General features: G+C 42.3%; 1 protein-coding gene across 1 annotated transcript in view; it reads left to right on the top strand.

Annotated features, from left to right (window-relative positions):
* The window catches only part of pik3c2a (phosphatidylinositol-4-phosphate 3-kinase, catalytic subunit type 2 alpha), a 101,142-nt gene that overhangs the window by 63,080 nt on the left and 23,853 nt on the right, over positions 1–14,209 (top strand). The window contains exons 6-11 of the mRNA XM_015963847.3: positions 5,104–5,215; positions 5,423–5,502; positions 6,022–6,085; positions 10,440–10,586; positions 10,676–10,709; positions 10,810–11,053. Of these exons, the coding sequence (XP_015819333.1) occupies positions 5,104–5,215; positions 5,423–5,502; positions 6,022–6,085; positions 10,440–10,586; positions 10,676–10,709; positions 10,810–11,053 (681 nt within the window). The remainder of the gene's footprint in view (positions 1–5,103; positions 5,216–5,422; positions 5,503–6,021; positions 6,086–10,439; positions 10,587–10,675; positions 10,710–10,809; positions 11,054–14,209) is intronic.

Below are 14,209 nucleotides of genomic sequence, written 5' to 3'. Positions count from 1 at the left end.
ACATCCCCCATGCGAGAAAAATCTAGCCAGGGGACCATAAACTGCAGTGCGGACTCACACCTTCAGACACCGAACATTCATTTCACTCAAGTTCGGCTGGACGCTCAGAGACTGAACTGTGGCTTCCACATCAGACTCCTCCTCAGCAGCTGCTTTAGCTGTAGATTTAGCAGCTGATGTTGCTGCAGCAGCCTTCTTTGGGGGTGGGGCTGCCTCCTCTGAATCATCTTCATCTCCAGTCTCAGACCCAGAGTCTGACAGCTCAGAGTCCAGATACACACCATCATCATCATCACTTCACTTCAGTCTCTGAAGAACCAGATGTTTGTTCATGAGGGTTCAGACCTGGGTACCTGCTAGTTACTGCTCCTCTACCAGTTTCTGCTGCCATCTGGTCAGCTGAGCTGCTGGTTGGAACATCTCAGTCTCCACCTTCAAGCAGAGACTCTCTCCCTCCAGACTGAAGACATTTTGTACTGCAGAGCTTCAAATATTCTCCTCACACACCTGAACAGCAACAAGCTAACTCTGCTAGCAGCTGCTGGTGGGAAGCTTACGCTAAAAACTATAAAGTGTGGCAAGGTGGATAAATGAGGGCCCGGGCGGGATTCGATCCCAAGACCTTCGGGGTGGGAGTCATACGCTCTAACCACTCAGCCAAAGGGACTTCCCCTTGGCCAAATGGCCAGGGCGCATTATCAATACAGAACGCTCACACTGTCACACCTTCCCCCCTCTTTCCACAAGCGCGTCCTCGTGCTCCCGCGCAGGGTGCCACAAACTTCACATCTATGAACCTACTTGACAGTACTACATGGATCCTGCCAACAACACCATATATGGCAAGGTTAAAGATGCTTACGCCTTATTAGTGTAGCTGTCTGTCAGGTCAGAATCACATGGAGCTGTTAGTTCAGGACTCTCCCTTCTCAACAGAACTAGTAGGGGGAGGGGTGATGTCACCACATCCTGCTTGTCTGTTGTTGCTCAGCTGACTGGGTGCTTTTTCTCTGTTCAGCTGTGGCTTCTCATATCTGCAGGCTAAGATCATTCAAACCAACAAAAACACAATTTTTTTAAAATAAAGCAACACCCGTCTCTGCTTACGCCTCCATGGGTGCACTCACACTTTCCAGGAGAATATACAGGGTTCCCGTCTCAAGCAGGTCCTGCAAATACAAATTTTAATTGGAGCAGAGAGTTCTAATGCTCCCAGTTATAAGTCCGTCCCCCTTTACAGGCGGCACGGCTTCTCCCGGAGCCCCGATCATTTTATTAAGCACAGAGTTCCACACATTACGCATGTGTCCGGCTTCCAGCTCCTCCATTGCACGTGACGATGCCCGACAGGAGATTCTGTGAAGCTAGGAAACATGATTACTTTACAGTTCGTGACAAATACCTCCCCGTGTTACCAGAAACGAGGCCCAAGTCACACAGATTCTTACATATCAGTCCTTCACTAGATTTTGATCCAGCCATGACGTTTAATCGCATCTCACTTGTGCCTCAGCACCCGGACAGCGCCCCGCCGCAGCTCCATACTAGCTTTTCCAGCCTCATTCTGAAAGCTCTGGTTACAGGATACTGAAAGATCTATCTGCCATGGCTGGTTAAAAGTTTATCTTATTTTTATTTATTTTATTTTTATTCGTTTTCACGTCTTATTTTTTATTCTTACTCTTTATTCCTTTTTATTTTTTGCCTAGCTTTTATCCTTGGCTTTTCTTATGTCGGAAAGCCGTGATTTCTTTATACTTCTTTGAGTTAATCGTCCGTTCTCCCAAATTTCTTTCCTTTTCGAGAAATTGGTGCGGTTTTGACTCCAAGGTTGTAAGCATATCCGGTCCATGGTGCGTAAGCTTTTATAAGCCTAAAAGACAGTTCTACGTCGGATAGCCCGGTATCTAATATTTAGACCTTCACTCCGTAGCCCCACGTTGTTGCGCCATGTCGCAAACGTGGCATTTGTCGTGCCCCACGTTGGGAAGCCATGTCGCGTGCACGTCCCATTTGCCGGTTCCGTTAGAACTTATGAGACAATGCATCCATCAGGGTTCTAGGGGATGTCGGCGAGTTTTATCGTATCAGATCCGGGTTTGGACCTCCTAATTAGAATCGTGTCTTTTATTTTAAAGGTGAAATGACTTGCACGAATAGTATCCCCAGAGTAGTCCACTTCTTTTAAACTCGTTATCTTTTGGTTAAGATACTAGAGAGAAGTCTGGAGGCAAGCCACTCCTCTCAGCGATTGTTTGGGTTATCTGGATTAATTGCGCCTCTAACAGCTTATGTGGGAGGTTGGTAACTATAAAATGATTTATGTTAGTTGATCAGGCTAACATAAGTTTATCAATTTATTTAATTAATCCAACCCTCCAGCCGGTAGAGACTTTTTCAACCTGCAATCAGAGCCAAAAATAACCTCTAATATTTTGGTTTTATCGCCCTTAAGACAACTCGTTACTCGCAAGGGGGGGAGAGTTAAACTCCCCTTATCTTAAGGTTTCTTTATATTATTTTATTATAAACTGTAAAGTAAGTCCTGATAATTCAGAGACCTATAATCGACATGCTTACCTCTGTGCAATTATGGTCAGGGCTCCAAACGTGAAGCTTTAGAGAAAACCTGAAAGAATCAGGATTATGTTTCTTTTCCAAAAAAGTTTATTACAAAATGTAAAAATACAAAAATGAGTAAATATATAAAAACAACTGCTATCCCCCAAGGAGAAATTAGTTCAAAATGATTAAATAAGAGTTAGTTTACACCAGCTCCTGTCTTCTGAGAATCTTCCGTCCGGTCTCCTTCAAAAGGCCCTGCCCGATCTGAGCTGCGTCCTTTTATATCATTCCTGAGACTGCTCTAAACAATGAAAGAGTCACAAGTCATTCTCTCCTGACAGTGTAGGTCAAGGGGTCAATTACCAAATACACTTTTTTAGCTCTACATAAGACATTTGGTATCATTTTCACTACATGCAGTATTCACATGAGGGCACAAAAGTTACATGTTGCACTCCTGGAATGGGAGCACATGTCATAAATCTTCATGTTGGTAGCAAATTGTAGATCTTCCTTCAGCATTCCTGAGGACTTCTGGGTCCAAATGGACTGTCCTCACTCCATTCCAGTCCTTCTCTTCCCGCCAGAGGAGGAGCCAGGGGAGGGGCCATGGGTGGATCCAGAGAAGCCAGCCTGCCTTTTAACCTTTTGCCTAGTTCTGTCCCCGCTAGCAAGTCCTGAACTCTTGTCCTCTTGACCCTTCTGTGACCCTTGTCTCTGACCACTGTTTCTAAGTCGGCCAGGACTCGCAACACTATAAGAGAGAACGGGAGAGAAAGAGAAAGAAAAAAAAAGGAAAAATCTTGTCTGAACAGCCAAGGTGTCCCTCAAATGTTCTAACGGATCAAATGGCAGTCTCCGTTGATTCCAGTAGCTCGGCTCCACGCACACTCATCCGGAGCGGTAGCAGAGCGAGCGTCTCTTCAAACACCAGCTGAAACTGGACGGAAAGAGAAAGATTCTGCTCTGTGCAGCAGCTTTATCCAGCGGGCGGTCTCTTGTGGCTGGGGTTCGGCGGCGCTTTGGTGACGTCATCAAGCTGCTGCCGGCTGCAGGGAATCATGGGAAATGAAGTCCCTGCTGGCGCTGATTTTTAATATGCCTTATTTCTTTACGCTTCAGGGCGTTTTTGACACAGTCTTTTGGAGAAAATACTGCATAGTAATTTCCTCATGAGGGTAGACCCTCAACAACTGCATAAGAGAAAACCACATAATGGTCTGGGACAACACAAAGATCATAAACACCGAACAACAGAAATACAAAAGATGGATAAAGGAAGCCATAGAGATAAGGAGACGTGGATGTGGGACCATGAACAGAGACGATGGGGTCTACACATTGGATTGCGCATGGGACTGCATCATCGGAGAGGGTAGAGCGGGCAGCAGAGGGCGACAACATCCTCTGCTGCCCGGGGATAAATGGAGTAGGAAGTGAGGCCACCATCAGCGTCAGCTCTGAGGATGTTTGCAGACGCAAACAAAACTGTCAGCAAGGTAAAGAGAAACCCTTCCTGTGTTTTAAAAAAGAACCAAAAATGGAATTAGATGGGTCCACTGATCAGTACCATCACCTACACTTCTGCACAAGTCAGCACTGATCACTTTAACTATCTCAAACTACAGTGCACACTATTTAAATAGCACAGGTCTGCTGCCAACTATTGCTTCTGATGCCTTTCTCTCCCTATGTCAATTGTTATGTGACACTTTTGGAAACTTATGTAACTGTTTATGTCTCTTCTCTTTTTCCGTGACTGCTACCTCTATTTTGATTATTCTAAATGTATAAACTTAGAGATTACTTCTTCTATTTTTACTAAGTCTTATTATGTCTTTTGGGCTGAAACCAGGACCAGGAAACAAAGGTTGTTCCATCTCATGTCTGACATGTGCTGAAATGGCAAAAATAAATCCTTGGTACAACCATGTCACATTCAAAGTCCCTTTAAATCTCCTTCCTTAATGCTGATGCTCTATTTGAACATCAGTCGGTTTTCTTCACCATGACCACATGAATAAATGCTGACATTTAATTGGCTGATTGGATATTGATGTTAGTAAGCAGTTAAACGGGTGTACCTAATAAAATGGCTGGTGAGTTATGGGAGAGGAGTTTTATCATATTCAAAAACTACACAGCTGATAATATGGGAATTTGGACACTTTTTGTAAAAATGCCAATTATTTAGAATAGGGTAGACTTTATTAATCCCTTGCTACAGCAAGTGAATTTTCTTGTCAAACCCCCCAAATTTTATTTTGATCCGTTAATTCCCCAAAGACATGCCATGATGTTGGAATCTTTGCTCAAAAATTTCCAAATGTAATTGAAAACTATTTAGTTTTCTCTTAAAAATGTCAGAGATTTGAATAATGACTTGGATCATGACAAGTTCATTTTCATTGTGTTGCCATAACACAAAAGCATAAGTCATTATTATTATTATTATTATTATTATTATTATTATTATTATTATTATTATTATTATTATTGAGGAATTGCATTGAACCTTGTGTCTCTTTCTGACCTCAGCAAACACAGCCTGGGAAGCCACGATTATGTCCAGAACTGCCGGAAGTGGGAGAATGAGATCACATTACAACTGCTCTCTCACTCAACTATGAGGAGGGACTTGGCGCGCAGTGTAAGTCACTTTAACTATGAATATGAGCCCTTAGTAGGAGAAGTTTTTTTGAGAAATGTCAGGTTCACCCCAAAAAGTTTTACCTTTCATCTTGCTGCTGAACACTGACAAGAGTTTGTCTTCATGCAGTAAAATTCTGTTCTCAACCCCATGTGATGCTAGGTAAATCTGCTGATATATGTGTGTTTGGTTCTTTTCCACTTTTAGGCAGAAGATGACAACTCTCCAATAGATTTAGAGAAGCACCTCAGCCACATGGAGAGGCCTTTTAGGGAGAATGTCACCAGGTATGAGGATTGGGAAATGTTTCGTCTCAAAGACAAAAGCCTGTTGAGAAATCACATTTTGACTGTTTTCAGTCCTGTGTGAGGCAGAAGATGCAACAAGATGCAGACAGTCGGTCTTAGAACGTTTAGAACTACAAGCGAGGCTCTTTTTTATGTTATGATAGTCTTATCATGAGCAAGTAGTTTGGAGCAGCTTTAGTAAACCAATGTACAGCAGCATGCTACTGCTCTGTAACTGCTGTAGAACACAACAGGACTGTGGTTCTTAAATAAAAACAGGTTTGTTCTTATTAGGCAAGAGTCTTTGGTAAAAGAGATGTTTTTCTTAACCTGCACTGTGGACAGCCCATGAAGTAGGCCTCAAGTGAGAAGCCGAAACCGCAGGTAAAACAAACATCTCTTACTAAAGGCCAGTGCCTGTTAAGAAGAAACCTTTTTCAGGAATGAATCTCACTAAGGCATAATGAACTCAATAAATACAGGACTGTAGCTCATGTTTGCAAATGTGTATGTTTTCAGACAAGGCCTTGCTGACTATTTGGAGGGCTATCGCAGTCAAGTCAACGTCTGCTTACAGAATGAGGTACATTTGGTCTCAGTCTCTGTACACAATCAAAAGTAAAAAGAAATTTCTAATAATGATTTCTGATAGTAGTTTGGTTTAAATCAGGGGTTTTCAGTTCTGGTCCTGGAGGGCTGGTATACATCACATTTTAGTGGTTTCTCTTCTCCAACACACTAGATTCAGTGGTTGAGTCACCTGTGCAGCAGCTCATTAGTCTCAGCAGAAGCCTGTTAATTACCTGCTGATTGAAATCAGGTGTGTTTAAACAGAGTTTTAAGTTAAAACATGCTGGATACTGGCCCTCGAGGCCCAGAATTGACTACCCTTGGTTTAAATACATTAAACCTATCGCAAACGAGAGCTAACTGCAGAGCAAACGGCCTTGAATGACTGTTTGCTCAGCAGATATCTCACTCATAAGAGTGGAGAATGTGATTTGATTGGCCACTAGAAGAAGAAGAAGAAAGTATAATTTCTATAGCTCCTCTCAAGATAAAAATCACGAGGCGCTTAGGATGAGGCGCTTACGAGGCACTAGAACAGTGGTTCCCAGACTTATTTAGCCGCGCACCCCCTTCTATGTCCCGACCATGACGATGCACCCCCCAGCCCCACATCAGGGCATGGCTATATATATATATATATATATATATATATATATATATATATATATATATGTATGTATGTATGTATGTATATATATATATATATATATATATATATATATATATATATATATATGCATATAGATATATATACGTATATATGCATATAGATATATATATATATATGTATATATATATGTATATATATATACATACATATATATATATATATATATATATATATATATATATATATATATATGTATATATACATACATACATATATATATATATATATATATATATATATATATATATATATGTATGTATATATATATATATATATATATATATATAATCAGACGTCAAGCTAAACAGACAGGGTTAAAAAAATATGATCAACCTTTTTCCCCATCACTTTCATTTTTTAAATAGTAATTAATAAACATTCGATACCATTACAATTTCCTTTGATTTAATTTTAAATAAATATTTAGAGTGCCCAGGTAGCACATAAACAATGCATTTTAATGGTTTTCTTAAAACGTTTAACCTGTGCGGCCAGAGCGCTCTCCTTCCTTCTGCTCTGTATAACCCTGAGCTGGTCACCTACTTGTGCGTAATCAAATGTCTATAGGGGAAAATATGGAAACGATATAGCCATGAGGTTCACTTTTGCCTCAGACCGACTTATTGCTGTTTTATGGTGTGGCTGAATCTGCGATCCACTGCCACGCGGACTGGAAAAACAAATGCTGCAGTAACAGGAGTTGTCAGGTTCGGGGTCACTGGCTGGAGCGGACCCGACTTTAATATGTCATCCCAAAATAGAAGCTAATATCTTAATTTGACCTTGAATTAAAAATGTTATAAAACCTCTTAGAAGTTTTTATCACGGAGGAGGCAGAGCTCATTTCTGCCTTCAGCCTGACGGCGCGCCTGGAGTTTGCGCAGCGTGCGCGCTTATTGAATCTGTGTGTGTGTGTGTGTGTGCGCGCGCGCGGCACAGCTCCATGAGCCGCTCCAGTCACCGCGTCTCGTTGTTGGCGCTATTTAAACCAATGTTGTAAAATTACTTCTACCCAGCCCAGATGTGCTCACTTGTGCACCCGTGAGCCGTGGTTCCGCTGGAACGCGTCTGACCTCTTACAGACGCACTCTGAACTTCAGATCTTCAGCGCGCTGTTAATAGCCTAAATGGGAATCATTTCTTGATTTATTTAGTTACATCCACAATGTTCTGTGTGTGAGGTTTACAATGTCAGAACACCTGCATGAGACAGGGTGTTAATTACAATCTGCCAGAATGACTCACCACCTTCAGATTCCTCCAACACCGTTAAAAATGATCAAATACGGAACATATCGGCGTGCGCAGGCCAGAGTGCTGAAGCTCGGCACATTGTTATTATGAAGCTAGGGCACATGTGGAGGACACACACACAAAAATATACTTGTTTTCAATTACGTTTATTGTGCCCACTTACTTTTTCTTAGGCCCACCCACAAATGAGTTTCTGGCTACGCTAATGGTGACACATGACAGACTTCTCTGAGCTCCGCAGCCATTACACTTTTCACCTCGCGCACCCCCTAGCGGCAGCTCGCGCACCCCCGGGGGTGTGCGCACCACACTTTGGGAATCCCCGCACTTGAATATTTCAGCTCAACCTGCAGCGCACGTAGTGCGCACACGGTGAGTTTCTACCCCCCGTGAGGCGGAAAATATCAAACCGGTTTGATTTTCACCTCAGGAGGCAGAAAACTCAATGAAAATTAGGCGCGCACAGCAAGGTATCTGCTGAGCAAACGGTCATTTGAGGCCGTTTGGTCAGCAGTTAGCTCTCGTGTGCGGCAGGCTTTAGACATGTTATTTATAATAAAAATGTAGTTTAATCTGTATATCAGGTTTTTATTCTTTTGCCAGGAAGCTGCCATCTTTAGCTAGTAACAGTGTAATAAAAATAAATGAAGGCACATGTTTTATAATTACTGTAAGATTTTGTGTAAATGTAATTTCAGGCACATAAACAATAAACTAATCTGAGAGAAGAGGGATTACTGTGAAGTCACCAGCACAACACAGTGAATGCTACAAGTCAGTCACTCGATAAAATCAGCTGGGTTTCCTTAGACAGAAACGTTAAACTAATTGGAATAATTCTTGACTAGGTTCAATTGGAATGTTTACATTGTAAAATTCCTTGAGATGTTATGAATGGATGCTATATGAATAAATTGAATTGAAACATTTGTTTTTCTGCTAAATTGTAAGGAATCCTCAACCAAATCTAACAGGGTTCAGTGTTTCCAGACAGACGTCTTTGATTGGCCACGTTTCTATGGATAATCAGTTTTAAATATTTCTACTGCCATGTACTGTCCCGGGAACAGCAGAGACTGTCTTGGCTAGTAGAAGCTAACTGTTAGCGTTAGCAACTTCACCACACAGCAGAACTCCTTTAGGCTTGTGTTTTTTGTGGAGATAAAACATCCACATTGCAGAGCAAACTGAGTCAGTGGTAGTCATATTGCTGTTATCCAATCAGAGAAAAGATGTCCAAATATCAGGAAAATAGACCCCAAATCCTGTCATCTGAATCTACTTTCTCTTCAGGCTGACTTCTCCATACTCACGAGCGCTCTACCCCCCACCCCCATCCTGAGTAGGACTTACAAGGCACTCATTCCTACTATAGACTACTGCAAATGTATTTAAATACGACTGAAGGACCTCTTTACATTTGCATAGTTATTCAAGTAACCAAAGTAAAAGTGAAATTTTTCTATTCAACAATTACCTTTCGCTGTTTGTATGATAATGGATGACATATTCTGGATTCCCTCCACTGGTTTTGCCTAAGGAAGGTGTTGTCACAGAGACATTGTAAGTAACTTACCACAGTGATGAGGAGGATCATTTAGCCTCTTCTGATTTTGACTTCTCTTTTCATTAGTGATTACATAAATAGTGAAGAAGTGACACTAGATCACCATCTTAAAGCAACTTTTTCATATTTTTAAATCATTTTCTTGAGCCAGTATGTGCTAAAATGACTCTACAAGGTTAATGAAATGTCACTCAGACCCCCACCGCCCCTGTGACCAGAATACGGCATTTGCATCTTCATACTGATGGGCCACTGTGATGAAACTTGTGCCACTTATAAACTAGCATCTGCCCCACTCCGCTCCACCCTGCCCTAGCCCGGCCGCGTTCGTTTCACACTGCCTTAGGAATGTGGACGTGATTGAGCACATGGGTGGTCTGTGATGTCATGAGCGCATTTCCGAGCACACAGGCGGAAAATCCAACGCTACCTACGTGAGAAAGCTCCCAACCCAGGCGGAGAGGAGCTGATGCTAGCTTGTAAGGACCATTAGAAAAAGTTGAGCTTACATATCTGGCGCTGCAGTCTGGTTCCAGCACCTTTCCTGCATGTTTTAGATCATGAACACAGCTGATTTGTTTAATTTAGTGATCAATCACTCATGTAGACACTAAGGAAGGCTGGGAGATGTTTCAGCTGTTGGATTAAAGTGTTAAAAAGATGAACGCACAGTGAGAAGAAAGGTTTCCTTTTCACTTTGACCACGGAGAATTAATAACAGACACTAGGGGGTGCTAAAAGCAAGCAAAAACTTGTGCCTTTTAAAAAGCCTACAGAATACAACAAATGATGCATTTCTAAGCAACCCAATCAGTGCTTTTTCATCAAGTTGCTAGGTAAAGGATGCACCAACCTGCTATATATTTCTGCATTCAGAGTAACCAGTACAAGGCCGTGGACCGGGTGGTGCAGTCTGTGAGGAACTTGTGCTGTGCTCTGGATGAGGTGGAGACTCAGGCCATTACAGATGCAGTCAAAAGACTACGCCACTCTGTCAATTTACCCAGGACACATTCACCCAAGGTGGGTTCTTGACTAGTATGCGTTCCCACACATTCATGTATTCAAATATGATGATGCTGTGTCTAAGACCTACATGCATTGCTTTCTAGCTGGGGTCAACATCACCTGGTCAGTCATCAAATAGTAAGTTTTGGCATTCAGAAAAATCACACATAACCTTTATTCTTTTGTCATTTTCCTAAATCTCAAAGATCTGTAACTGATCATGATCTGACCCCAACAGCTGGCCCCAGTTCTGTGGAGGAGAGCTTGGCCTTGTTGACAAAGGGAGTCTACGACCTGGCTAAGCTCTACCTGCGCTCTTTTTGTCCTCCATCTACATCCACCAACTCCCCTCCTGTTGCTCAATGTGGGGATGAAGGGCAATCTGTGGAGGGGACAAGCTGCAAAGAAGCTTCTGGCACCACAGATCACATCCAGTTCACTCTGTTTGCCTTGCACGGCATCCCAAGCAATTGGGTCAGCAGGTAAACACTAGATGAGTTTCAGTTAAATGGCTTGAAGCGTGCAGTAAATTACATGTACAGATATTTGGTTTGTGTCACAATTTATTGGTTAGCATCTTCTACAAAGGCTTTCAGAGTTCTATGATGCTATAAAATTACAGTTTGGATTTTAGAGCTGTGCCATCACAGCAGCCATCGTGGATTTCTCTCACTAAACAAGAAGCAATACTGTGGCTTCTTGTGTCTTATTTTTCCATGTTTGTGTCTAGTTTCACCCAGACCCTATCAGCCTTCATGGTGTGAGGAGCAGAGTTGAGCCAGCTTCCATTCCCAGATCTGTTATGCATCAGTGACTAGGATCAGGGACAAAAATCGGCATATGTGGCAGGTCTGCATATGTATGTTTAGACATTGTTAGATGACAATGTGTTCATCTGCTGTCATTGCTGGGTTGTACGGCTGTTTAGTTTTATTATTATTTAATATTGTGGTGAAGGCCAGTTGAGACCTTTAAAGGCTGATTAAATCTAAGCAGCGTGAGATTAATAAACTGTGTAAGTGTTGCTGTGAAATTTAAACGGTTTCTGATCCTTCTGAAAATCTTACTTGGCCTTATTCCGGTCAGCAACTCAGGCCATCGCTGAACAACTAAGTGCTTAAAAGTACCCATTTACTCTGGCACAGCCTCTTCCTGCGGCTATTTAAAGCAGGAACAAATATTGCTGTAGTGACAGTCATTTCAAACATGCCTAAAAACACATTTAGCTCTTCACAACCCCAAGGCCAGAGACACACAGTAGAGTTCAGCATTTTCCTCCCAAACAAGAAGCGGTGCCGGACTGTTGTAGTGTTACCATAATCCTGCCTAACTGGGCTCTGAGTGTATTGTTGTGGCACACGTGTGAACCATCTGTAGCCCGGCATTGCCAGCATGTGAGACAGCCGAGTCAGTGGTGGAGCTGCTAGCACAGATGGCTCAAAGCAACGGATCCAGCTTGTTGTGGTGGTAAATGTGCATCTGATGGGTTTGTGTTTTTCACTCATTTGTGTATCTGTTATCAATTAAAGCTGATGTTATTTTTAGATTTAGGGAACACAACAAATTAAGGATCAGAGAGTTTATTACATCACATCTGGAAATTGGTTGCAATAAATTATTTTTGTTGTAGGAATTTTTGAAATATTGTTTGAGTAAAAACGTATATACGGTGTATATATATATATATCTGGTGTAAGTATTCCTAGTTGATACATGACTCTGTCTCTCAGGTGTATTCACTTCTTGCCTGATTAGACCTTTTAAGCAATATGTGTAGATAGATATGTATTCTTTCTGCATACCAACTATATACCCAGTTGTGGTTAGCAGCTCTCCGTCCTCACTGTAAGCAATATGGGCAAGTTGCTGCCTCCCTCCCAAAATTTCAAGTGATTTGCTAGAACCTCTTTGGAGCCGATCAGTGGTCTACGACGTCCGTGTCCTTGCTGAACTCCCCCCACACCGGAGATTTTTCCTCAGCCACGGTCACTGCTGTACCTCACTTGGACCTCCAGTACTTTTCAGCTGCTTATGAAGACCCACAGAACAACCTTGCACTGTAGGACTCCTTCTGCTTAATGGCTCCTCTGACCTCTGATGTCCAGCAGTGAGTCTCGGGGTTACTGTCTCGACTAGCAACAACAAGGTTATTATGGCCAAAGCTTGCAGCAGCTGCCTCAACAATTACAGAAGAAGAAGAAAATATCATTTCTATAGCGCTTCTCAAGATAAAAATCACGAGGCGCTTCACAAAAACAAAAAAATCTAAAAATATAAAAAAGCATTTAGAAAATGTTTAAAAATATATTCAAAATGAGCAAAAATAGGCAATTGGGATTTAAAAGAAAAAATGTTAAGAAAGAGAGAGAGTGAACAGGAAAGAGGGAAATCAGTGGATCCTGAGTAAGGTGGAATAGGTGGGGAGAGCAGAATAAAGAGAGAGTGGTGAAGAAGGTCATACAAAAGCCAGCTTGAACAAGTGAGTCTTCAGCTCTTTTTAAAGGAGACCACTGAGTCCACTGATCTCAGGCTCAGGGGGAGAGAGTTCCAGAGTCTGGGGGCCACAGCAGCAAATGATCTGTCACCTTTGGTCTTTACCCTGGTGCTGCACAACCAGTAGGCTTTGGTCACTGGACCTCAGGGACCTGCTGGGGGTGTAGGGACAGAGAAGATCACCAATGTGAGATGGTGCTTGTCCATGTAAGGCCCTATAGACCAAAACCAGGATTAAGAAATGAACCCTAAGTTGACTGGCAGCCAGTGAAGCTGGAGGAGAAGCGGGGTGATGTGGGTATATTTGGAGGACTTGGTCAGAAGCCAAGCACAGGCATTCTGAACCACCTGAATGGAGCAAAGCCCATTCAGACTCAGTGTCCCCCCACTGCACTTGAGATGTGGTCAAAGCTCTGCTGGAGGTGGGAGTTGAAGACCGTTTTGGCAGCCAATAGGGAGCCTAAGTCTCTTCTCTTTCCGGTCGGCTCATGGCTCCCCGGAAGAACGAAAAAATGAATGCAAGTCGAAGGGGCTAAAAGATCTATTTTCTAATCTGCTTTGCCTTACGCCCTGGATCGCACATATGTTGTACTCCAATTGAAATGAAAAGTAATGACGGGTGTTTCGACCATGCCAGTCACATACTTTGAGATTTATCAGCTAGTAAAAGTTTGTAATTAGCACGACTACATCGAAACGTCGCATATGTGACATCACCACATAAGCTCCTCCCCCCTAGCGTAGCTGCTACTTACCAAATGACCAGATTTATGTGATTCTTTCCTCCTGTGGGAAGTTTGCTGAACTTACAGCCCTTTTCCCTCAGTTTTCTCCGTGTCTGGTTCGATGATGTCACTTTTGTGAAGCACATTTGTAGTCCTGGACTTATTTTCACACAAAACCTAAAATAGTGTTTCCCCCTGAAAATAAGCGCGTTCTTGGTATCAAAATGTTTCTTTTAAATTCACGGACATCAAATGTGAAATCCATGGCAGGTAACAAGCAGAATTAGATAAAAATAGCATTTTTAGCCCCGTTGACTTGCGTTCATTTTTTTGTTCTCCTGGGGACCCATAGTCCGAAAGTAGATGGGCATGATATAGGCTCCCTATGCTGTGCGTTGAGTCCAACTATTTCTGGCCGGT

The sequence above is a fragment of the Nothobranchius furzeri genome, chromosome 4 (assembly GCF_043380555.1).
Source record: "Nothobranchius furzeri strain GRZ-AD chromosome 4, NfurGRZ-RIMD1, whole genome shotgun sequence".
In the NCBI taxonomy this organism is placed as follows: domain Eukaryota; kingdom Metazoa; phylum Chordata; class Actinopteri; order Cyprinodontiformes; family Nothobranchiidae; genus Nothobranchius; species Nothobranchius furzeri.
The sequence above is the reverse complement of the archived record's forward strand: the minus strand, read 5'-3'. Positions and strand labels throughout refer to the sequence as shown.